The sequence below is a fragment of the Paramormyrops kingsleyae genome, chromosome 15 (assembly GCF_048594095.1).
Source record: "Paramormyrops kingsleyae isolate MSU_618 chromosome 15, PKINGS_0.4, whole genome shotgun sequence".
In the NCBI taxonomy this organism is placed as follows: Eukaryota; Metazoa; Chordata; class Actinopteri; order Osteoglossiformes; family Mormyridae; genus Paramormyrops; species Paramormyrops kingsleyae.
Window position 1 is genome coordinate 5764098 of NC_132811.1, and position 25354 is coordinate 5789451.

The 25354-nt window shown below is 47.8% G+C and overlaps 2 protein-coding genes across 11 annotated transcripts; both read left to right on the forward strand.

The window, feature by feature from the left end:
- The first annotated feature begins 298 nt into the window (after positions 1-298).
- map2k2a (mitogen-activated protein kinase kinase 2a) lies at positions 299-10159 on the forward strand. Its single transcript, XM_023843998.2, has 12 exons — positions 299-401; positions 876-1029; positions 1300-1510; positions 2959-3105; positions 3622-3699; positions 5515-5566; positions 6437-6561; positions 6703-6910; positions 7058-7122; positions 7207-7268; positions 7638-7683; positions 8185-10159. The coding sequence occupies exons 2-12, from the start codon at positions 941-943 to the stop codon at positions 8293-8295; spliced, it is 1194 nt and encodes a 397-aa protein (XP_023699766.1). The 5' UTR covers positions 299-401; positions 876-940; the 3' UTR covers positions 8296-10159.
- Positions 10160-13340: 3181 nt separating this feature from the next.
- Positions 13341-25350, forward strand: zbtb7a (zinc finger and BTB domain containing 7a). 10 transcript variants are annotated; one of them, XM_023844082.2, is made up of 7 exons: positions 13342-13521; positions 13782-13945; positions 14571-14680; positions 16066-16166; positions 20041-20577; positions 20791-21635; positions 23380-25350. In XM_023844082.2, the coding sequence occupies exons 4-7, from the start codon at positions 16143-16145 to the stop codon at positions 23792-23794; spliced, it is 1821 nt and encodes a 606-aa protein (XP_023699850.1). In that variant the 5' UTR covers positions 13342-13521; positions 13782-13945; positions 14571-14680; positions 16066-16142; the 3' UTR covers positions 23795-25350. The 10 variants fall into 10 exon arrangements, with proteins under 10 accessions (XP_023699848.1, XP_023699850.1, XP_023699854.1 ...); XM_023844086.2 differs by lacking the exon at positions 16066-16166; XM_023844080.2 differs by lacking the exons at positions 13782-13945; positions 14571-14680; positions 16066-16166 and adding an exon at positions 19705-19796 and having other exon boundaries at positions 13341-13521.
- Positions 25351-25354: the final 4 nt, after the last annotated feature.

The following is a 25354-nucleotide window of genomic DNA, read 5'->3' on the forward strand; positions in this document are numbered from 1 at the left end:
TACCCGACTCCAGGAGTAAGAACAGCTCGTGGCCGGAGTGGTTTGGATTCCGTAATACAGCAGAACAAGCATCCATCTACCTAAAACAATAAGATCAGATAATATAATAACACTGTAACATCGACTACCACATCACACTCGGGTCACTCGTCGTGAATGAACTATTAATTAAGTCATGACGTATAAAAACTTCCGGCATGCGCTGAATTCGGAGGGGCGGGACTAGTCAAAAAGTTTGGAAGGCAGCTACAGCTGAAGAATCGCGATATTTCAACCCAGCCGGGGGTTCCTGGAAGAGCAGACGCGTGATCTCGCGAGTTTTAAAGTCATCTCTGCATAGTTGCGGCTTCCTGAACCGGGTTCCGAAACGAGTCGCTACCGGCCACCCAAGAAAAATCCCTGTAAACCTCGCACTACGCCCTCATCTCCAAATGCATAGCCCGATGCTTCTATGTTAGGGCCGATCGTTAACGGACCGGTGTGCCAGCTGTCATCCGCCGGCATTTACCGGTATCCGCTAATATTAAACTAGCAAGGGCCGCTAGAGAAAAGCCCAAGACAGGGCTCTCTATCCGGAGAGGAAGACGAGGCGACTGGCGGCGATGCTTTCTGCTAACAGCTGTTTTCCTCTTGTTCAAATAACCGTTTTTAGCAGTTTAGCGATCCTTTAAAGTTAAAAATACATCTTAATTTCACTAGAAGAATTCAGCCGACGAGTGACCCTTTTCAGAGATATGAAGCCATAGGTTTAGAGCATATGACATGTTAAAAACAGTCTGGATAGCGAGTTTATGAATATTAAAAACCAAAATAAGCAATAGGTATTTAACTGGGTATTGTTTCCAAATAACGGGTTATTTTGTCGTTTTCTGTAGTTGCAAATAATTTGCCAGCGAGCTAGCTCCGTCTTAAGGGGACTCCTAAGTCACTTAAGTTAGACATGGCTCCAAAAAAGAGACCGGATCCCTTGACCATAACGCCTGCCGGAGAGGGACAGTCTGGCTCCACAACCATCGATGCGGCATCTGAGTGAGTACTACTCACAGCAAATGCATAGCGGAAGAATGGCATTTGCAACTACACAGATGCACTCGGCTACTTTAAATGCTACTATCCTGTACATATAATGCCTATAGGAAGTAAAGAGCTGTAGCGGAGCTCTGCTTTTTATTAGTAACACTTCCCCCCCCCCCCCCCCCCAAATATTTTACCTATATCAATTTATATTTGTTTGCTTTATGTCATTAATTGAATTGAAGAGAGCTTTTCAGCATGGTTTCTCCTCATTGCTGATGTCAGGGCCAACCTGGAAGCCCTTCAGAAGAAGCTGGGGGAGTTGGACCTGGACGAGCAGCAGAGAAAGCGCTTGGAGGCTTTCCTCACGCAGAAGGCCAAGGTGGGGGAGCTGAAGGATGATGACTTTGACCGTATCTGCGAGCTGGGAGCGGGCAATGGAGGCGTGGTCAAGAAGGTCCGACATAGACCCACGGGGTTGGTCATGGCCAGGAAGGTGAGCTCAGTACACAGGGATGGGGTTCTGGGGGGAGCCTTTCAAACACAGGACTTCCCCAAGCCTCCTGGTTGTGCTTGATGGGCCTTTGGCTCTATGTGGTAGACAGGGATGAACTCTATGAACTGTGGCAGTTCTTCATGTCCGGATGTCAAATTAGCGCCATAAACATGTCAGTTTACATCTCATGCTTCATTTCTACTTCTTTTGTGTAGTTACTGTATTATAATATTGTACCACTATTACATTATTTCTGTTTCTTATATTTTGAGTAATTCCTTCCCAAATGGCAGCGTTCCGCCCAACTTATGTTTTCTAGGTTACGGAACCGCAAAAGGCTTCTTAAGTTTTTCCAGGCTCTTGTCTTCAAGCAGTGGCGTATTCAAAAACTGACGCCCCCTCAAAGGCGGAACGATTTTAGCTGCATTAGCAATCCTTGGTAAACTTTAGTATTCGTTTCCTTTGGGTCCCAGAACAAAGTGATGCGTCTGGTAATGAGCAGGCAGACACTGCTGCTAAGGGACTCAACACAATGATCCAAGAGCACTTAACACCACCTTCAAACCTCAACCCTCCCTTGAATATAATGAGGATACGGCAGGCGGAATGGGACAAATGTAACTAAAAAAACTTCATGGCATCTTCGAAAGTTGCTGAGACCAGATTGTTTATGCCAGGTGCCAGATAGGACATGCTAGGCTCATGTTTTTTATTTTTATTTTTTTTTACTAAAAGTGCATTCTCATAAAGCACATTTTATTGAATTATTGTTCTTTAAATTGCATTAGGCAAATGTTCTGTTTAAGTACTTAAAGAATGTTTACATTGGTTCAGCCAGGGATAGTTATAGTATTTGTTGTCAAAGATCAGTCTGAAACCTCTTATATATAAAATGTGATAACTGTCGTTTGTTAATCACATTTATTGGTTTCTATGTCATGTTATCTTTTTCTGTCTTGCATATTTGTTTCTGTCTTCTTTTTTCTTCTTTTTACTGTTTTATTAGAACTCTGCTTTTGCCATCGATATAGTCTTATTTGCTGGAATGGTGTTAAAACCTGGTTCAAAAATACTCGAGGTCATGGAGGCAGTAGATAAACCAAGCAGTGCATATTGTTTAGAACAATAGTGTTTGGTGTGTATCGCTCACTTGAGTCTTTATGTGCTGGTAGGCAGCAACCATTGAAAGGCTTCCAAGCATCAGAGAGACCACATGCTAGATTAGCCTCTGTTTGTTTAATGTCATTTAATCTGAGTAAGGCAATACTGCACCTTGTTTTTTCTTTTTCTTTATCTTTGCAAGTATTTTAGGCAGATGTTTACCTAAATATCAAAGGTGTTGGCCATATGTTTCCAAGGGATAGCCATACATCGAATGAGTGTATGAATATGGTGGATGCTACTAACCATATCACCCTGGCCTGTTTACTTGTCCCACTCCCAAAAAGCTAATTCACCTGGAAATCAAGCCGGCCATCAGGAACCAGATCATCCGTGAGCTGCAGGTGCTGCATGAATGTAACTCCCCTTACATCGTTGGCTTCTATGGGGCCTTCTACAGCGATGGCGAGATCAGCATCTGCATGGAGCACATGGTGAGAAAAGCAAGGGGGAGAGGCAGCTAACTAGAGGTCTGTTTGAAAATCTGTACGGCATGGTAACCCGGCAAGGTTATCCCGTAAACAATACTGTAGCCATGCTGTTCTGTGACCCAGTAGCGGGCCGTGAACGGACTTTGTTGGGCCGTGGAACGGTGGTAGGAAAATGCAGTTCGGTCAGTATAGTGGGCTGCCACATGGACACAAGCTTGATTGCTGCCCGGGGAAATTTATTAAGAGGCCACCGACATGACAACTGATGAACAACTGGGCGTTGTGGTTGGAGAGGTTGACGGAGCCTCTTTTATGGGGGTTTAGATGTGTACTTTAACCCTGAATATAAACCTCATTTTGTTATAGCCTCATGAATGTTGTTTCATTGAACTTTGTCAGGATGTACCAAGTTGAACTACTTTCCTTTAACATATTTTTCCTTTATCATAAGTTTTAATGCTGCCACACTAATACACGATTCAGCCAGTATAAAGTATTTCATAGCTACGCTCTCTTTAGGACGGAGGCTCCCTGGATCAGGTGCTGAAAGAGGCTCGGAGAATCCCAGAGGAGATCCTGGGCAAAGTCAGCATAGCTGTGAGTACCCAAAGTTGACCTAAGGGTCTTGTAAAGTTTTCTGTGTCATGGGTTGTGAAATCATACAGATTTTGTTAGACCTGATTTGTACAAGTATGTTTGACAGGGGCCAAACATATCTTTCAAGTAAGAGCAGTTAGAGAGAAACAGATTCTAAATTACAGGCAACTTATTATACCTGAGTGTAATGTGGTACATCTGCACATCACTCTTATGGTCAAGTTCAGTGGTGAATAGTAGAGGTCCAGAAAGTCAAAGTCCAGACCAAGAGTTCTCCTCTGTACCTGACCATAAGAGTGATGTGCAGAAGTACCACATTACACTCTGCTGTATATTGTTGAGAGCCAAAGTTTCATCAATAGTCTATCAAACTTCTCAAATGGAAGTGGTTGAGTTGTGATACAGGACATCGCGATTACACCTTGGAAGGTACTCTTGCAAGTAAGGTTCTGCAGAGAACGGAGAAAACGGTCATATGGTCAGATGAGTCATGCTTCACCCTGTTCTCAAGAACAAGAGAACATGTGTGGCACACGGCATAAGCAGCCGACAGGCTTGAGAGCTTGTTTTTCACCATGGAAATGTTCCCATGTTTTTTTTTTGTGGATGTGAGGTGCAGTTCTTTGACATGATGTAACCCACTCAACCTCTTTGAGACCAGGGCAATTTTTAAATAAATCACTGAAATGTGATTTCAGTGATCGTGTGTAATAGTGAAGTGTTTTTTTTTTTTTTTTCCTCCTGGTGTTACTGAGATCTTCCGGCATGACAACACACTGACCCAAGTGGGGTCACTGAATCATTTGAACATCAAACAAAGTAAAAGCAAGCTGCAATGTAAGCTGTATGCCTTTGCGTTCCGAGGTACCTGATACCACATGGGGTTTTTTTAGGGATTTGGAGCATTGCCTATGGCAACCATCAATAAAACGCCAAATGATGGAATTTTCCAGTGAAAGCAGTGTCTCATCCCACCTGGAACTTACCAAACATTTGTAAAATGCATGCCACACTACATTTAAGCTGTTGTACTTGCTCATGGTTCCCCAGTCCTTGATTTGTTTATGTAACATTGCTTTTTTCATTAAAATGTATGTTTGTTCCCAGATTCTGTATAGAGTTCCTGCACAAAGCGGGCACCTAGATTGTGCAATAATTAGCTTTTTAATTAACTTTGCTTATTAACGTTTTGGCAGGAAAGAAAAGACTGCATACTTGGCCTGCAAGGTCTGGATTTGCTAACTCGCTGTATAAGTAGCCTTTGACTCATGAGCCTTTTGAGATGACATGGTGGAATGTTTTTGAACACCTTCTCACGCAACACGGCAGTGTTGCTAAACTTCAAATAGGAGAGTGACTTCACTAAAGAGGAAGGAACGCTTCTTCCTTTGGTATACTTTAAATTTTATTGTGTTACGCAGCCGGCACACAAAAAGTTGATTGTCTGTGTGGCTTCAGGGCTAAACATTTATTTAAAAACCTGAAATGCCTTTATGGCTTGGGGGGGTTTTTTGTGTCCCCCCTCCCACAAAGTTACAGCTGACAGTGCTAGCGGAGTGGACTTTGAACTGCAGACACCTGCCAAGTTCTAAACACAATAACGCCAGCAGGTGTCTGATCAGAGCGGGGTTCTGGTTATTTTCCAATGTTGCAGTGGTTCCTGTTGTTAACTGCAATGTAGTAAATGTAATTGGAAGCACAACAAATCAGGAATCCTCCGCATGGAAATCGATTGGGGTTAAATGGCCCTATAGGGGTGTGTTAACGCTTTTTGAATCTCCCCTTCCTTACTTTCTGCCTCTTTGTGCGTAACAGGTACTGAGAGGGCTTGCTTATCTGCGAGAGAAACACCAGATCATGCACAGAGGTAAGTGCCACACCAATACCTCAGATGTGTAAATATAATATCCTTATTTGTGTGTGTGTGTGTGTGTGTGTGTGTGTGACTCCAGTCCTGCCCAAGCCCAGTAGAACATAAACGCCTCCCAGTAGGGTTGTTTTTTCTTGTATTGGGGGAAAAAAATGGATACTGTGTTTTCTATGTACTTCCTTTACTAATGGGGCCAAAAAATTATAACTTAAGTTAGAGGAGTCCTGGGCATCTGACCTCACTGTTTGAAAAGCATTTCTTTTTTTGGTGGTGTGGTGTGCAGGAACTGCCTTGTGAAGCTGGTGTGTAGTTTGGTTCAGGTACCAGGTTCGCTGCTTTTGAGGAGTGTGCAGCCTGACCCTTGGCTGTTGTCCGTGTCTGTAGGCAGGTGGAGTGAAGTCGTATATTGTGGAGGCGTGTTTGGGTGGAGTGGGGGACCCCAGGCCCCTGGGTTGGTGCTGAAAGGGTTACCGTCAGGGATGTGGCAGCTGGCAGGCTGATGGAGCGCGACGCTGTCTGGAAGCCCAGGCCGCAATTACAGGCTCTCAGATGTGATTATATGGCTGCCGCACCCATGACCCCCCCCCCCCCCCCCCCCGTTTAGTCCTCCCCCTCATTGCCACTGCCCCCCCCTGAACATTTACCCAGGAGTGGCCAGGGGGGTGGGGGTCACCACAGAAGGATTGTAGGTCCGCTGAGGGATTTGGCTTCGCCGGTCCTCTGTGGAAAAGAGGGTGGACCGTCCTCGCGGGCGTGGCTTCTGGCACTCTCGGGGGGTCCTTCGCGCCATCCTTGGGGAGGCCGGGACGGGACGGGTTGGATCGGCAACCCCACGTCACGTGGTTTCTCCCGCGCCCCGCCACACAGACGTCAAGCCGTCCAACATCCTGGTGAACTCACGCGGGGAAATCAAGCTGTGCGACTTCGGTGTGAGCGGCCAGCTCATCGACTCCATGGCCAACTCCTTCGTCGGGACGCGCTCGTACATGTCGGTGAGTTGAGCCCTCTCTCCCTCCCCCCGCCGGGGCCCAAGGCCATGCCCGCCATCGGGCTGCCTGCCGCCGTCCCACACAGAGCCGGTTCTGCTCTCTTGGCCGCGTGTCTGTGAGTGATGCGAGCCTTCGCCCCGACAGCCGGAGAGACTGCAGGGCACGCACTACTCGGTGCAGTCTGACGTGTGGAGCATGGGCCTGTCCCTGGTGGAGCTCGGCATCGGTCGCTATCCCATCCCGCCCCCTGACGCCAAAGAGCTGGAGGCCGTCTTCGGGCGGCCAATATTGGACGGGGCTGATGGCGACAGCACCTCCCCACGCCCTCGCCCTCCAGGCCGGCCAGTCAGCGGTGAGCACCACCTTTTAAGTGCTTCTTTGTGACTTTTGTAGGTTACTTTCAAAATATTTCAGTCAATGTAAACAATACTTTATGGAGGAATTCTTCCAAGTCTTAGTCCGTGGGTAAGCTGGCGTGCTGACGCTGTCTGTCTCTAAGGACACGGGATGGACAGTCGACCAGCCATGGCTATATTTGAGCTGCTGGACTACATCGTCAATGAGGTCAGGGCCCTCCTCGCTCGCCTCCCCTGGATCTCCCAGCCCTCGGAGGCGTCTTACTCACCTCCTCTCCTCCTCCTTTTGCAGCCTCCCCCAAAACTCCCGCATGGCATCTTCACTTGTGACTTTCAGGACTTTGTGACAAAATGGTGAGATTTCAGACAGTCACTCTGACAGCAGAAAAAAAGATCAGCCTGAGATTTTCTCATTTTACATTTAACTCGTTTGTCTGATACTTCTATCCAAAGTGAGTACCGTAGAGGAATGGGTGCACGCTCCCTGGAGTCTGAACCCACAACAATTGCATTGTTAGCGCAGTGCACTACTTGTTGAGCTACTATACAAGTTCAGTGACTGTTCAATCCCCTTTGCCTTTTTACATGGGGAAAAGTCAGCTAGATCATCCCAAGGAGCACTTTGTGCTATTATAAGACGAGTAGGTTTACTGTTTACATTTGAAAAGGTAGCCCGACATTAGCATTCCGCTAAGACTTTGTATGCCCGAAATGTTTCCCCAGTCTCATGAAGAACCCAGCAGAGAGAGCAGACCTGAAGATGTTAATGGTGAGCAGACATGACCCGCCATGTGAACTGTGATCATCGCTTAATTTTAGCGAAGGGCAAAACTCCACCCAAAATGTGATTTATTTATTATGGTCATTTGGAGACTGTCACCTGAAATTCCTGGTCTGTTAAATTGTTCCAGTCAACGTAAGATGCGCGACTGATCTGGTCATTCGAAAAATGTTCTTGAGTAGTAATCGGTGTGGTCCTTTATTTTGCCAGGTTACTTTTAAAGAACATAAAACATCTGTGTTAGACAATTCAGCCAGTTCAGTTATGTCTCTACTAACCCATTTTGTAACCCTTAGCTTAATTTTTGTGTAAAATGAGTGCCACTAAATATTCATAGTGATCTGCACTTTTCACCCCTGCTGCCCCATTAGAGTATAGTGTCATTTAGCACAGTTTGCACTCTGGCTTGTCTTTTAAATGTATATCATTGCTGCGCCTGTCCCCCTCCCCCGCCTGTGATGCTAACTGCTGATTGTGTGTTGTGTTTAGAACCACACGTTCATCAAGCGCTCTGAAGTGGAGGAGGTGGACTTTGCCGGCTGGTTGTGCAGAACCATGGGTCTGAGCCAGCCTCGCACTCCCACGCGCAGTGTCGTTTGAGCGCTGCCCGCCTGTTTGTCTGTCTGTGTATCTGTCTCTGTCTGTCTGTCTGCTTATACCTCCCCCAACCCCTGCAATGTGCACGCAGACGGATACCTACATGTACATGTATACATGTCATCATGCTGGCCACGCCGTTTCAGCGGAAGCATACTCTATTTTCCTGCAGTACACAAAAATGGGGTCCATTTTGATAGTGATTGCTGTATCTGAATGTTGTTTTTTTTTTTTTTTATTATTATTATTATTATTGTACATTTAAGGTAACAGCATGACGGTGTATGTTACCAACGAATGTTTTCGTCAAGTCCCCAAAATGTGGGTATTTATATTCACTTGGGTTTTCCTTTCTGCAAAGTAGATTTATTAATCGGGTGTTAATTGTGTGTGTGCGTGTGTGCGTGCATTCATGTGTGTATGTAGAAGGGTGTGTGTATGTTCGTCTGTGTACTTGTGTGTGTGTGTGTGTGTGTGTGTGTGTGTGTGTGTATTCTACAACCATCATGTTATGTCCTGTCTGAAAGCCATCCTTAATGTGTCCAAGGTAAGCGTTTCAAAATGAGAAAGTATGAAATGAAAGCTGCTTTTTCTGGACTTGTAGCCAGTTCATAGCATTTTTACCTTCCAATGTGCCCCCTGATGTTGTGATTGAATTAGTAGAGCCTAGTTAGGTCAGTCACACTCCAAAGACTAACTATAGAACCTCTCAATATAGGCTTCTTGATTGACCAGTTTTTATGCTTAGGACAAAATAATTCTCCTACGTTGCTGAATTTGCTTCTGTGACTTTAGGAAATAATACATTTTTCTAAGTAAAATTTCTGCTGGGATTTGAATTTTTTTTTGTTTTCTTTTTTTTTTTTTACACATAAATGGAGGATGACCAGGCAGCAAATGACTGAGTTTGTGCTCTTGGGGAAACATGCCTGCTTTTTAGCAGCGGGCTGTGCTCTGGGTAAAAGGCGATTTTGTAAAAAATTTTATTTCCATCCTGCACTTTACTTGGTTTTAAAATTCGTATTAGGGCCTGATGTAAACGGTTCTCTCCGAGTTGAGCCTGTGTAGTTGGGTTAGGTTTTTTCCTAGACGGGGTCGACCGCCGTTCTCGCACGACTTAAGCCGCGCGCTGCAGATTACGATAACGCATCGGCGCGGCTTAAATGTTTATGGCCGAAAATATTCAAGGTTAAAGAGGAGTTTGGCGTGATGTCATCTAGATAGACAGCTTTCAGAGGAGGTAGCCTGCAGACCTGAGACTGTGAATGCTGGTGACTGTCCTAGGGGGGCCCTGCTCTGGCTCCTGTTACCTGCAGTCCGGGAGGACCTTCCGGGCTTTGAAAATGTTTATCTTTGTCTGTCTGTGTCTGTGTATTTCCTGTTTCTTTTCACATTCTGTGATATGCAGCCCTAGCCTAATTTAAGTACCATTTCAGCAGAAAAAAAATAATCTTCCCGTGTGGAAACTGGATTGGGTTGTGAGGCAGCAAATCATTCTTCTGTCACTGCTCATCATTCCTCATCTGAAAATGCTGGATTTTATTTATTTACATGTTGACATTTTGTATTCTGTCTCCCACTGTTTTTTTTTTTCCCCTTTTCAGTTTCCTGCAAAATAACACTCCATTGAACACATTCAGAATGTACTTGTGATCACAATAGGTAATGGTTTTATGTTGTTGTTTTTGGAATATGGGATACTAATTTTCTTTCTGTTGTCAGCTTCCCACATTGCTGAATGCGCACATGTATTCACATGTGTACAAAATGGTTCACGTATGTCTTTATATACATGTTTTTTTTTTGTCCTAATTTGGCTGATAAACAGTATTTAAATGTCAACAACAATAAAGGAAAATAAAGTGTACTAGCGGTGAAGGTGAATTTGTGCAAAATAGGCAAATAGAGTGTGTGTGTGTGTGTGTGCGCGCGTGTGAGCTCGCATTTGTGTGTATTGTAAAGCTTATAAATATTCATAAACAGACACATGTAAACCTGTGTTCATTAGAATAGCACTGGATATTCATAGCAGTGCTGTGCTGAACAAACAAAATGGCAGAAAGCTGAATGACTGGTACCTGCTGTTTTTGTGTGTTTTTTTTATACCGTAATAAAGGTATAAGTAATGAATACTGATAATTCAGAAAATACATGTTATCTATACAATCTCATTATAAAAAAACAAGAACAAGACAATCAATCTGTAATCCTAAATGTTGCAGTATCTTTACATTAAGAATTACCCAGGAGCGTTTTTGTTAATATGTTGCCTTTTATATGCTATTAACATATTAGCACATTTATGCTAATTAGATTTTTTTTTTTCAATTCTGATTTCAAACAAAAAACCTGGGTTTATTCATTATTCTGTAACTTCTATACAGTAATTCTAAAGATGCTCATTCAACAAAATACTAAAAGACAACTTTATTCACAATAACTAAAGTTTGCTTTGGTGGAGCCTAATGAGTGCAAGGCTGTTCATGAACTCGGATTGGGACAGACAGGCCCCCCCACCCCCAGGAGCTCGGATTAGCACGAGGCCCCCACCCCCTTTAGCATTTCATAACTTTCCTTTCTAAGTACAAATGGGGCAAAGCCTTGGTTTGCTTGCTGCATGTTAATGGCAGCTGACATATAGCACTGCGATGAAGGCCTGGCCGGTTGCAGTGCTCCAGGGCTGCAAAGCCACTGGTTTTTGCTTGCCTCACCTTTTAATTGCTGTTGTGAAGTAATTATTTGGATCGTTAGCAGGCTGCCCTGATGCTTCAGGTACGGTGCTATCGTTATTAAAACGGATTTTGAGGCTCGTCGTGTTGTGACTCTTACGAGGGAGTGGAGTTCACTGTCCGTACACACTGTAACTTTTATATATAGCTTTGTTTTTTTTTTTTGGATTGTGTATTACCTGCCCTAATTCTTGTGATCGCCCTCTGTGGTAAAACTGTGTATGGCAAGCCTTTTTAACATTAAATAAGTAGGCGGGATAGTCATTTTAGATATCTGCACTGTAATTCTTTCGAGTACAAACTGGCATTTCAGATATCTGTAATTCAATTCTTATGAGTCCAAATGAGCATTTGAGATATCCGTAGTTCAGTTCTTCCTAGTAGGCATGATGTGACTTTTCCTGTTCATCTGTACTGAGGTTTTCATTTGAGAGGGCCACAGTTCCATTTTAGATATCTCAAATGCGAATTTTAGATATCGTATTACATAAAATAAACATTGTCACTAGTACTAATTGCAGTCATCTAAGAATAAAATCGTTACTAGTAACTACTATGTAATTTCAGATATCTAGAATTGACATTTAAGATATCTAAAATGGAATTGCTGCCCTCTCAAATGAAAATCTCAGTACAGATTAAAGGGGAAAACTGGCATTCCTATAGTAAGAGCTGAATTACAGCTATCTCAAACGCTCATTTGTGCTTGTAAGAATTGAATTTCAGATATCTGAAATGCCAGTTTGTACAAGTAAGAATGACAAGGCAGATATCTAAAATTACTATCCCACCTACTTATTTAACGTTAAAATAGCCACTTAAATATTTGAATATATCTTGAATAGAAATTTGTCCAGGATAGTCTAAGTTATAGATATATTCAAATACAGTTTTTACTAGTAAGAATACAGTTTTGGATACATGTAATTTTCATTATATCTAGCAAAAATACAATTCTTAGATGGAGAATTAGAATTCTGAATATTTTAAACGCAGTTACAGACGGGAAAGGGGTGTGTTTAAATGTTAGAATGACATCGCCATAGACTGTGCAACTCCACACTTTATGATGGTTCATAATTTTTGCCTGTTTGAAAAAGGTTTCAGCTGTCCTTCTGTGATGCAGTATTTGAAGAGTTTACCTTCGCTAAGCTGGTAAAAATATTATGGTGCGTATAATGCAGGTGTAGGACCTGTCCTCTCAATAGAACTGGTAATGTATTAGCCCAAATTCAATTCTGTTCTACTTCTGTGTCCCCTGATGGACAGAAAAATCCATCCAACACAGGACATCTTACCTGAGGTCCAAGATTATCTTGAAATCCTGTTATTTTGACACTTTATAAGGAGAAATGAAATACAATAAGATATTTACCTACAAAACCAGCACACACTTTTATATAGGTGGAAACCTGAACACACCAGTGGAAGATTGAAAACAAGGAAATAAGCAGGAACAAATATGTAATGAAGGGTGTGTCACAGACTAATAGCTTTATTATAATGATGAGTCAAACTGGAATTTCAGTTTTTGTGTTTCGGGGTAAATCAATATTGCCATCTTAATTTGGTTTCTTTTCCAACTGTATGTAGGCCCGTGAGTATCTAGCCAAATGCAGGCACTGGAAAAGTTTAAAGTGAGATTGGAGGGTAGCTCTGGGATGGGGCACCGTATTAAAGAGTGATATTTGGAGAATGGGGGCCAAGGGCCGGCCGGAGCAGCCGCCACTGCTGAGGTCTGCTGGCATAGGCGTTGCCTAGGGGACCCTCACAGAGAAAGCAGATTCGAGAAAGGGACGCAGTGGAGAAAGTGGCGGGCGGGTGTGGGGGTGGGGTTGGTGGGGGGTGTGATGCTGGCAGTCCCTAAGTGTCCTGGAATGCGCTCAGGCTTGCGTTTGGGGTGGGACCACATGACCTCAGGCTGTGGGATGGGTGGGTGCGACTTGGTGCTCCCAGAGAGAACGAAGAGGAGGAGGAAGAAGAAGGAGAAGATTAAGAAGGGGGGAAAAAAAACGTGATTCAACCATAAATAGACCACGCTTTCCCACTTCCCTCCCCCCCCAAATCACTGGAAACTTCCTGATAATAATTTAAAAATGGAGGACATAAAACTAGTAATATCCATTGTTCGCTGCCCTGCTGTCTGCTATGTTTGTTTCTTTAGAAGCCAGTGATCATATCCTGACTTGAATGCAGAGTCATTTTTTTTTTGATCGTACTCCCCAGAGGACGATGAAGGAGAAACAGGGGAATGCTGTCTCTTTAAGAGAGAGAGAGAGAGAGAGAGAATGAGAGAGAAAGGGAGGGACCTCTTTGCCCTCCAGAAACCAGGAAGGGACTTGAGTTGATCTGCTGCTGCTCGGTTAGCGCATACGGGGCTTTGAGCAGCAGACAGTTTCGGGGAGAGAGAGAGAGGGAGAGAGAGAGAGAGAGAGACCTCTGTAGAGGAGGAGAGGAGGGCTGAGCTAACCCACAACAAGCAGCGCCACGGCAATCGCAGGTGAGCCAAAGTCGTCCCCGCTAAACCCCCTACCATCTGCTGGAGGCTGGTGGCTTGGGGGACCCTACAGAGATGGGAGAGAGACGGTGTTGTGGGATGGGGGGGGGGGTGGGGGGGTCGGAGAGGGAGGGAGAGAAGGAAGCAAGCAGGAGTTAGGTTTTTTTTTTAACACTTGAAGGAAGTTCTCGTTTTAATTTCGGCTTTCCTCACTTTGCTTCGCAGAACTTTATCTGCTTGAATTTCCCACTTTGTCCACGCAGGTGAAAGTACTGACAGGATTCAGGGAAGCGGTGCTTTTGAGGGGAACTGATCGGAGGAAACTGCCAACAAAAAAATAAAAAAGCCCAGGGAAGGACAAGGTGTAGTGGGAAGCAGTGAGAGCTACTTTTTGGAATGTTGTGGCTTTGGGTTTAATCGCCGTGAAGTGAGTAGCTGTTCCCTTCTTAATAAATCCAAATGTTTTTGATACTTGTTTCATTATGATCTAGAGGGGAAAAGGACTTAATTTAGGTCAGGAATTCGGAAATCCCAGGAAGGCCAGTGAGAGGCACGGTGGGACGAGGCTGGCTCCCCTTGTCAGTGTGTAGTTCTTGCTGCATCGCGAGATTTTTTTGTCATATGGAGCAAGGCCCTTGTTGTAGGCTGGACTGTACTTTCAATACCTGGCATCCTGCTAGCAACATACTGTAGTGTATAATTCAGCTTTGAGTGCTTACGTTGAAACAGGCTTGGTGAGGGGGAGTCAGAGGAAGTGGAGCCTGGGAGTTGTAGTTTGGGAATGAGGTTTTGCTGCATGTAGATTAGAATATCTGGACTCCATCTCCCAGTGTGCTTTGCACTCAGCCACACAGGAAAGGGAACGTTTACCAACCTATCAGGAATGGGAGGTGTGGTGAGTGATTAGAAGTCGAGCCAATCGCAGAAGCCGAACAAAAGCCAGGGCAGTGGGCTGAAAATAAAGAGGGGGGGAGTAGGTGTCTGCTTGTGTGGGATCAGGCTAGGGCTTGTCTGTATGACTAGGGCCACTCTGAAGTTTCCCCTTTCTGAAGGCTACGGCAGCGAGGCAGGGCCCTGTCCAGACACGGAGGCAGGCGGGCAGGCTGGGGGGGGGACTGACTGGACTGGGCCTGAGAAACAAAGACACACTTCTGCCCAGCTGGTAAGAGCAAACACAGCACACTCTCCACGCATTCTCCAGTCGCTCTCACTGCTGCCTTCTATGACAAGGGCTGAATTACAATAGTAACTAAATTGCTAAGGAGCAAAAATGCTCAGGGTCTCCTTTACTGGCCATTACTGGGGGGGACGGGTCTCAAAACTACTCGACCCACTTTTTAAATAAGGTAGAAGCAGAAAATTCTGTTGCCACGTATGTCCTTAGGGAATTTAAGAGAAGAAAGTTTTCGTGTAGATATAACTTTTCGCTGGCCAGGACAATGAAATGGTCTTTACGTGTGGTGATGGGTAATTATGGTAATGAATAATGACTAACGAACGTTTAAAGGGAACAGAATCGTTGCTGTTCCTTTCTGACAGCACATATGTGGCCCTTATTGACAGAAGCTCTGGAATAAATATCGATATTTAGTTTTATATCAGAATTATTATATTCCTGGGATTATTAACACCATTTTGATGTGTTGCAGTAATTAGGTATGGAATAGTAAATAACAGTGTTAGAGAGGATGCTATCGGTATGCAGTATGACTTTTGTGTTCTGGTTTGGGGAAACCTTTTGGACTTTTCTGGCTTGACTCGTGTCCTGTAGCATTTCATATGGAGGGCTCAGCACCACTTGTCCCACGGTGTAGCTATCAGTATTTATGCTCAAGCATATTTTTGCAGCCTCTACTTGTGGAACCCGTTTTGGGTGATAAGATATAGATGGGGGTGATATTAAATAATAGCATGCCAAAAACGGCCTATGAAAACCTGCTTTACCGTCCCGGCTCCTCGCTCATTCCCGTCAAAGCATACACACGCACCTTTTCAGAGCTCCAGGTGACTCCCCCGTCCAGAATGCACCAGTGTTTAATTATATTTCCCATGGGCCTCAGCGACTGTGTTGGCATTCCTTGGCCGTATAATTTCCTTGGAGGCGCCATGAGCCTGGTCTCATTTGAACCCGGTCCTACATCATAGCTTGGGCAACTGTGCTGTGTAGCCGCCCAGCTGCCGGGAAGAGCCAGGGGGTGGTTGTGGGTTCCCCGCGGAGCGGTTATTGTCGAGCAGGGTACCCGAGCGCACTCCGTGTTGCGGTCCGCCGCGGTACGCGCAGAATGCCGGCTTCGGAGTCCGCCTCCAGGTTCTTCTTCGCTTAGCGGCATCGAACTGGTCTCCTCTGAAGAATTTCTAACTTGCAGAACCTGATCTAATTATAGGCTAAGATGCATTTTTGGGCCCTGGTGTCACTTTGTAGTTTAACTACCCATAACTAGTAAGCTGATCTCCCTCCATACCTTAATTGTTTCTTAAACCAGGGGATTTTGTTGCATCCACCCTCTGTTCTCATCTGAAAGTGCATTTTCTTTTATTTTTGCGAAGTGCAGTCAAAGTGTGCGACGGAAGCGGCCTTCCAGAGTGTCCGTGCTTTGGCATTGAATCGTCCGCCTCCCAAAACAATGTCATGTAGAGGTCCCCTTTCGGTAAGTGCCACTTCCTGACTGGTGCTCTGCGAGACGTGTGCGGTGGGCGATCTATGGCTGGTGCAGGAGAAAGGGAAGTGGAAGTGCGGAGGGCTGCCGATGGGGGGGAGAGCGGCATGGTGTCTAGGAGCTTGGTCACCTGATAACAGAGGAGATTCTGTTACGTGGCCGTCCCAGACACAGGGTGGGGGGTTACAGCAAAGCTGAGCGGACGATGGGTCCCCTAGCCACGTAGCCATTGACCCTGGTTGTTAGAGGAGGGCGGGGTATTTTTGTTTCATTAATTTCTTCATAATTCATGAGTGAGTTTATTCATGCATGCTTGCTTTCCTGAAGGAAACCTGTCCGTGTGACGGGTTTAACAGTACCAGCTTCGGGGATTTTGTCTTTGGCAAGTCGGACCCGAATCGGCGCAGCCTCACTATGTTGGGTCCCTGACAAACAGTTGTCCACCCACTTGCTCCTGAGCATTTTTTTCGCTTCCTGCCATGACCTAGTTTTCAATGAGTCCCTTAATGACGCCTATGATGATCTTAGACCTTTGGATTTACGTCGTAAATGTGGGCGACTGTCTGGTCCTTGTAAAATTTTATTGACAAACATGAGACAACGGTGTTAAATTATCATAAAATTCTCCAATCTGGAAGGATCTTGAAGGGTTAGCTGAGGCTGTCGGCAGAAACCCCAAGAGTTGGTACTTTAGCAAATGAGCACTTGAGTTCTCTGTGTTACCTGCTGCATTGTTTTGGTTTGGAGATGGATCTTTTCAGGGTCTAAGGAGTGTCTGACTGGGCTTCAGCTACATAGATATTTTGTAACAGTAGGCTTTTGATTGCATTGCCCAATACCTTCAGGGGCTATGGGGGCGGAAGTCTGCTTTTCTGGCAGCATCCTGACACGACCCTTAGCCAAAAGCCCAACCCCATAACGAGTTTTATCAGTTGTCCTCCCCCTTCCTGCCTGCTTGCTGATCTACCAGTGAGGCCTTCCTCCTAGACTCTCTAGCAGTGACTCACGCTAGGACCTTGCTCAAAACCCCGTGCTTCTTGGAAGCTGCCCCCTTCCCCATTGGTTTTCCGATTTTATTCCATAATATCCTATAGGCCCCAACCTTCACCCTTAATTCCCGTACAGAGATACCCCTGTCTGTCTCCAGGCAGCAGCTGAGAAAGATGAAGTGCCTGAAGAAAAGTTGCGTGCCCTTAGTCCCCCAGCCCGGTTGAGCTACGGTTTGTTGCTGTTGCATATTGAGATTGACAGCGCTGCATAGGTTCGCTCCCCACCACCGATCCGGTCATCCAGCCTTCTTAAAAAAGTGGCATCATTACAAATGTGGGGGGAGGGTTGTGTTTCTTCTTATTTAACTGTTTTGGTCCTGGAATTTTGGCCTTTTGGACAAATCTGGCCTTGTGTTATGCAGTGGTGGGCAATGAAGTCACGCAGGGCAGTGAATATTACCCAAAAAAATAGGTGGCTTTTGAAACTGAGGTTCTTAAACTGCAGGAAGGAACAGTTGAGCTGGACTCCCTAACTGGGGCAGAGTTTCGACGTGTTCGGCACGTGGTAGAGTGGCAAAGAAACCCCCAATCCAGTAAGTTGTGGTTTGACTTGCAAAGCAGCGACTGCCAGCCGCTCGGAGGTGCTCCGCAAATGTGGGAGGGAGGAGAGAGGGGGAGGGGGGCTGCGTGGTGTCCCCCGGCATTACAGATACGCAACTCGGGACATTGAAGCCCCCAACCAGCGTCGGGATCGCAGATGTGCTGCTCTTGCCGTCCGAGGTGTTCCGGGACGGACCTGTGCCGGGTTCTGCGCACATTGCGGGCGGACTCAGCGTGGCAGGTCTGAACGTGTCAGGCTTAATCCCGGGATCCGGATCAGGGATATGCTTCTACTGCAAGGGCGTCGTTGACTAGCCGCCTGAATTCGTGGGCGAAGGCAAAGTGAGAGAGAATGCCTGTTTGAAGATCTGCTTCACCGGCTTGCCGATTCTGCTGGCCTGCTCCAGGACGCATCGCTCGCTTTTCTTAACGTCCCCTGTCGGGATATTCAAATCTGACATTGATAAGGCAGCCTGTGGGCAAATTCTGTTATCAGGTGCTAAGTGTAGGACGAGAGGGGCATGTGAGCAGGGGCTCGGGGTTTGAGTAGGCTGCTGTGCGAGATACCTGCAAACCCAGCCCTGTCACTCGGTTTTTGTGGAAAATGTCCGATTTTGGCCAGTAGCCTCTGCAGTGACTGAACTGTGAAGTATCGATTTCACACGTGGACAGACAGTTGACCCCAAGTGAAGGCTGTAAGTCCCGGTGAGGTTCTGGTGCTGGTCTGACCCAAAAGTCCGAAGCCTCTGGCTTGTCCCTAACTCTTGCTGGCTTTGGCGAGGCGTCTGCAGAATGGCCTATTTTTTTAACAAGCTGGAGGTTTTTAAGTTGGGCTGGTTTTATGCTTGCTTCCAAAGGGTCTTTATCTGAAAGAATGTCGTGCATACGTTGCCCTTATAGAGCATAATCTCCCTCCCGCTGGCTTTTACTGGCAGATGGAGGGGGAGTCGGTGTGTGTGTGGGGGTGGGGGGGGGGCATGGCTGCCATATACACACACACACCATGGTGTGTACCCATGGACAAATTGAAGAAGGTAATAGTCCAGTCCCTGCTGGCCACAGTCAATTATTTTCATCCCCCCCCTACACACACGTGAGCAAGCGGACAGCCTTTCCCAAAACTTGGCACATGGCACTGGGTGGGGTAACCGGCTCAGACCGGATTGACAACCTCCCTCTTAATACCATTCTCTCACAGCTTGCTGAGTATGTTGCCCTCCTCCAGTGGGTTTTTTCCACTGTGTAAGCTGCAGACAGCCCCTCCTGCCCCGCCCCCACCCCCTCCTCACCAAACTTTCAACTGCCACCGAGAGCTCCCCCACACACACGGTGCTGTGCGACAACGCCCAGGACACACCCCTCTCTCCGTTACCGCTGGCTGCCAGGTGGGCCTGAAGCTCCGAGCCGCTCGATGGGGCAGGTGCTGCGGGTAGGCCGAACGGCACTCTTGCACGAGAGCAATCGCTAATGCCCGTCTGTGGCGTAAAAGTGACTCCAGTCTGCTATCCTCGGGCCTCTGCATGAGTCCCCTCTATTTTGGCCAAACAGCAACGATGGGGGTTCTCCACGAGCCACTTGCACGCAACTGTGTCCAGCAGTCGCCTTGCTGGGCTTTACTCCAGCTGTGCCTGTCGCTACTGCGAAGTTTCCCGGAAGCTTCTAGCACATGTGCAGCTCCGATGTACGTTTGTTGTCTTTTCCTGGTTCAATTCCCACTAATTCCTCTTGCCTCACATTATTACATCATCTACGCCACCATCGTTATCAGCATATTTCCTTAGAAGCGCTGTGATGGAATAATCGTACCTAAAACTGCAGCTGGAAATGGATCCAGTCCTCACACTGCACACGACACTCATGTAGTCAAAGTCATTCAGCGGAATGAGACTGGCATATGTGTGGTCCCTGTGAACTGACTGTTTGATGCCCCTTCTTTGCAGCATTAAAATGCATGAAGTGAAGATCTGACCCAAAATTTGGCATGAAAGGATCTTTTATACTGAAGTATAGAGTCTGCGAAAATTTTTCAGTGGTTGGTGTCAAATTTATGGCCTTGCTTTTATAATGCATCATTTATGAAAGTAATAATAATAATAATTATTAGTTACGCTGGCTTTTGAATGGTGGCAAAAGCAAAAGGAATTTAATTTTGGTTAATTGTTGTGCTGTGGACAGGTGCAGCGTTGTGTTACTCTGTTGTCATCGTCACTGTCTTTGTCACCAGAATGAACCCTCTCACAGGAATTGCTCTCTCTTCGCATGTCCCGCCCCCTCAGAACGGCAGACGGACAGACGGCAGGACGGACACGCGGGCAGCGGCTGTGATCGGTGGCTCGGCGGCAGGCTGGTGGAAGATGTCGCTGGGGGCCGGAGGAAGGGGCGGGCGGCACGGGCAGGCAGGGGCTGGGGCCGGCGGTGCCGAGGAGGGGCCCCTGGGGGTGCCATTCCCGGAGCACTGCGCCGACGTGCTGGGCGGCCTCAACGAGCAGCGGCTGAGCGGGCAGCTGTGCGACGTGCTGCTGGTGGCGCAGGATAAGGAGTTCCCGGCCCACCGCTCCGTGCTGGCCTCCTGCAGTTCCTACTTCCACAAGCTCTTCACGTCAGGCGCTGCCGCCGACCGCCAGAGCGTCTACACCATCGACTTTGTGCGGGCTGAGGCTTTGTCCGCACTGCTGGAGTTCGCCTATACCTCCACGCTAACCGTAAGCCACAGCAGCGTGTGTGAGATCCTCAGCGCCGCTCAGCTGCTGGAGGTTCCCCCTGTCCGGGACGTCTGCACACACCTCCTCGACAACAAAGTACTCTCCCCGCCGGTAGGTCCTCGATTTCACTTTCCCAGCATTCACTGCACACCACACACACACACACACACACACATACACACCCTGGCATTCTCGTTCCGAGTCGGGACCTAAACTCCACACATGTGACCACCATGCGGCCGCGGGGCATCCTGTTTAGGAGTCTCCATGACGACAGCAATGATAACAATGTTTTTAGCCCCTATGGTCTGTTTGTGCTTCTAGGCAGGAAGTGAGCAAGGAAAGGAGGAAGAGGAAGAGTGTGGGGAGCAGGCGGATGGCGGCGGGGCCGCACGTGGCTGTCGGATCAGGGCCCAGGAGTATCTGGAGTACTTCCAGCGAGGGGCACAGTGGCCCAGCAGTTGCAGCACGCCCGAGCTCAGGGACCTGCCCACACACATGCACTTTACCCAGCGTAACGGGACTGGCGGCAATGGTGTTCCGATGGTTTCTGGAGAGTACTACTCCCCCCTGGACCTAGCCCAGGTGCCGGTGGGGGACCCTGAGGATGAGGATGAGGACGACGAGGACAGGGAAGGGCTGACGCCCGAAGCCAGGGACCTCCTGGCTTGGGCCAGGGGTAATGGTGGGGGCACGGCCCTGCCCCTCTTTGCCACGCCACAGAATGGACACCACTACCTCCAGCCGGACAGCAAACTGGAGCAGGAGCAGAGGCCGGAGCCAGAGCAGGATGGAGCAGCTGCCAGCGCCTTCCTCAAGCACATGATAGACTCCATGGAGCGGCCGAAGGTGGAGATCCCCGACAGCGAGGACCCCGACATGGACTTTTACTTGAATTACTTCAACAGCACGCAGCGGGAGGGGGTTGCCTTGGGGCCCCAGAGCCTGCTGCCCTCCTGGGGTGGGCAGGGCGCTGATGGCAGGGGCCCCGGTAGCGGCGGTGGTGGTGGCGGCAGCGGAGGGGAGAAGAAGATGCGCTCCAAAGCCTACCAGAAGTGCCCCATCTGCTCCAAGGTGATCCAGGGCGCGGGGAAGCTGCCCCGGCACATCCGCACGCACACTGGAGAGAAGCCCTATGAGTGCGCCATCTGCAAAGTGCGCTTCACCAGGTGAGAATAGGGTGGGCGGTTCCGCCGTGTGTCCACAGAGCGGGACGCGAGCCAGGGTTCAGTGCAGAAAGAGAATACTGCCAGAGGAGGTCTGGCTGCTCCAACCAAAGTAACGAACCTTAGGGGAACCTTAGCACAGGGGGGAGTTTAGCATGGCAAGGACATTAGCATGGGGAGGAAACTAGCATGGTGAGGACATTGGCACGGAGTGGTGGTTAGCATGGTCAGGACATTAGCACATGGAGGAGGTTAGCATGGTGAGGACATTAGCACATGGAACAGATTAGCATGGCAGGGACATTAGCATGAGGAAAGGGTTAGCGTGGCGAGGACATTAGCATGGGGAGAAGGTTAGCATGGCGAGGATATTGGCACCAGGAGGACATTAGCAAGGCAAGGACATTGGCAAGGTGAGGACATTAGCACAATGAAGACATTAGCAATTTAAAGGATATTCACAAAGGGAGGATGTGAGCAGTGCAAGGATGTTAGCACGGGGAGGACGTTAGCACAAGGAGGATGTCAAGACCAGGAGGATGTTAGAATGGTGAGGATGTTAGCATGGTGAGGATGTTACCACAGGAAGGACGATTGGCATGCCAAATACATTAGCATGATGAGGGTGGTAGCATTAGCACCTGAGCTTTAGCACAGGGAGGATGTTAGTGTAGGCAAAGGCATTGGGAGCACAGGGAGGATTTTAACATGGCAAGGACTTAAGCAGGGGGAGGACATTAGCATGGTGAGGACGTTAACACAGGGAGGACATTGGCAAGGCGAGAACATGGGCACAACAAAGACGTTAGCAATATAATGGACATTAGCACAGAGAGGACATTAGCAGTGCAAGGATGTCAGCACAGGGAGGATGTTAGCACGGTGAAAATGTTAACAGAGGGAGAACATTAGCATGGTGGGGACATTACCACAGGGAGGACGTTAGCACGGCAAGGATATTAGCATGGCAAGGATATTAGCATGGCAAGGACATTAGCATAGGGAGAGCATTAGCACAGGGAGGATGTAAGTATGGCGAAGACATTGCCACAGGGAGGAAGTTAGCATGATGAGGACATTGGCACAGAGAGGACTTTAGTAATGCAAGCATGTTAGCACGGCAAGGACATTAGCACGGGGAGGACGCAATCTGCGTTTTTGGTGGTTGTTTTTACTGGTCCTTTGGGTGGGTCTAGAAGCAATTGGGCACATGACAGTGCTGTGGAATTTTGGTACACGTGCCTTACGAACACGTCCCTGCGGCATGCCTGGAGGGAGCCATCCACAGAGAGGCCGCCCAGGTCCTTAGTGTGTGAGTGCCGCGTCTTTTCCGGGTCTGTGCCGCTGTCACAGCAGGCCGTCTTTCCGAAAGTTTCTGTTGTGTCTAACCAGCTGCCCCTGGTGTCCCTCCCACCTCCGAGTTAATGATCCAGGAGGGATGCACGCTGAACGCCTCTCAGAGCAACTCAGGCTGGGAGGATGCTATAGTGCTGTGTATCGCCATGTCCTAATCCTGCTCGATGGCTGCTCTCGGTGCGGTTGATATAAACCGCTCCTATTCTTCATGAATAATTCAGCCACACTCAGCCGTGCTTCACTCGCAGGTCTTGGTCGGCTTATAATTTAGCTCAGCGACATCGTGCGTGACAGGAGCTGAGAGGTTAGAGGTGGGTAAAAGCGGGGGTGGGGGACGGGAGGAGGGAACTTTCTCTTGTGCTCTGAGATGTGGCTGTGCCCCCCCCCACAGGCAGGACAAGCTGAAGGTGCACATGCGGAAGCACACGGGCGAGAAGCCCTACCTGTGCACGCAGTGCGGCGCCTCCTTCGCCCACAACTACGACCTGAAGAACCACATGCGGGTGCACACGGGGCTGCGGCCGTACCAGTGTTCCAGCTGCTTCAAGACCTTCGTCCGCTCTGACCACCTCCACCGGCACCTCAAGAAGGACGGCTGTAACGGAGTGCCCTCCCGTCGGGGCCGCAAGCCACGCCCCCGAGACCCCACCCTCCTCGGCGCCGAGAGCGGACTTCCGGGGCCCGGACCGCGGGGTGGCAGGGGCCGACGGCGGGTGGAAGCCATGACGCCCCCAGTGGCCGTGGACTCTGAGAGCCCCATGGACAGCCAGAAACAGCTGGAGGAGTTAGCGGAGGCGGGCCAGTGAAACGGAGGCAGTGGATTCGCGTTCGTTTGGGGTGGGGCGGGGCGGGGCCGGGGGGCTTAAGAACGAAGATGAAAAAATCAAAGGCAAACAAACAAACAACAAAAAAAAAAACTAACTACTTCTCTATATACCAAATCAGGGTGTCACGACGTCTAATGTTAAGTTTATTTGTCCATTTGCTTTGGATACGGAATAACCGTCAGCGCTAAAATCACACCGTCTTCTCTTTCCGGACCCTTCTGTGTGGTCTCACTGCATATTGGCAGAAATAACCCTTCCCTTGTGGCGTAAAAAAACAGAAGTCTGGGAGAAACTATGCAGCTGAAAGACATTTTATGGCTTTTGTTTACATTTTGAAGAAACACTGAATACTCTAGAACGGCTAGAGAGTCAGAAAGAGGCACCGAGTGCACTCCCGGCTGGATCTGGCGGGAACAGCCGTCCGCATCCGAACAGGAAACAACCGGTTCCTTTTAACACGCACACAGAACATCACTAAATTAGATCGAAATCCAGTCAATATGAGCATATGCAGAACAGTGCACAAGTACCACGCGATGGTACCGCTATGATCTGGAACGGCCGGAAAGAGTCAGACACGCTTGATTTTGGTGCTGCTCGCCGTGTTAAAATGGTTCCATCTTTCTGAATGGTGAGCACTGAATGGATCCAACTTCTGGGGAGGTCCACTAGCCGTCGGGGTTCCAGGAGAGGGGTGCAGAGGCCTGCGTTTCTCCAGAGCTACAGCAGTCCTCCACCCCCAGGGGGCGACATTTTCCCGTCGCACCCTAACCATCCCCAGATTTTCAGCTTTCTCATCCTTCTTCTGATTTGTCTTAATATTTTTGTTTTATTTTTATTATTATTATTACGTTTTTTTGTTTTTTTTGCTGTTCGTGTTGTTTGTTGAGCTGAGTTGAACGCTTGGGTACTTGACACTTTATGTTTGTATACGTGTATATATACGTTAGGTGGTTATCTTAATAGTTCTTTTTTTATAAGATGAGGCCTATTCCCTATTTGGTTTTATTCCTTGAACTTGACGTCTAATTTCTCAGAGAGCATGAGACAAGGGCAGAAACTGTGGACATGTAGGGATATGTTTGGGAGGCTTTCAGTTTCCGTTTTCCTTCAGTTGGGAAGTTACTTTTTCTATTTTCAGTTGATTGGCTTAGATGCTGTCGTAGGGAACACCTTACAAATGGATGAAGCCGGTTTCCCTTTTCCCCCACATCCCGAGGGGTGTGATCCTGCCACGCGACCGGCCGGGGACACGCGAGGACGACAAAGTCTGAGCGTTTGGGGAGAGAGACGGAGGACGAGAGAAGGAAGCAAAAGACAAGCACCTTTTGCCCTGATTTTTGCACATGCTAAAAAGAGAAATCTGACCAAAATATATGTTGTACTTTGAGAGTGTTGGGCTAGCGGGGTGGGGTGGGGGGGGGGGGACTTTGAAAGAAAAGAGCACTTATTCCAGTCTTTTTTTCCCCAGGGACCACAAAACCACAAAACAACTTGCGTGATGAAGAGAGCAATAATTACCTGTCCAAGCTGGGGGGG

Excerpts from the sequence above, each read along its gene's own strand:
- map2k2a (XM_023843998.2), top strand. The coding sequence starts at position 941 with ATGGCTCCAAAAAAGAGACCGGATCCCTTGACCATAACGCCTGCCGGA. Across the intron at positions 6,562-6,702 it reads GGACGCGCTCGTACATGTCG|CCGGAGAGACTGCAGGGCAC; the intron begins GTGAGTTGAGCC and ends TCGCCCCGACAG. Across the intron at positions 7,269-7,637 it reads CAGGACTTTGTGACAAAATG|TCTCATGAAGAACCCAGCAG; the intron begins GTGAGATTTCAG and ends ATGTTTCCCCAG.
- zbtb7a (XM_023844080.2), top strand. The coding sequence starts at position 19,746 with ATGAAAGGATCTTTTATACTGAAGTATAGAGTCTGCGAAAATTTTTCA. Across the intron at positions 20,578-20,790 it reads ACAAAGTACTCTCCCCGCCG|GCAGGAAGTGAGCAAGGAAA; the intron begins GTAGGTCCTCGA and ends TTGTGCTTCTAG. Across the intron at positions 21,636-23,379 it reads TGCAAAGTGCGCTTCACCAG|GCAGGACAAGCTGAAGGTGC; the intron begins GTGAGAATAGGG and ends CCCCCCCCACAG.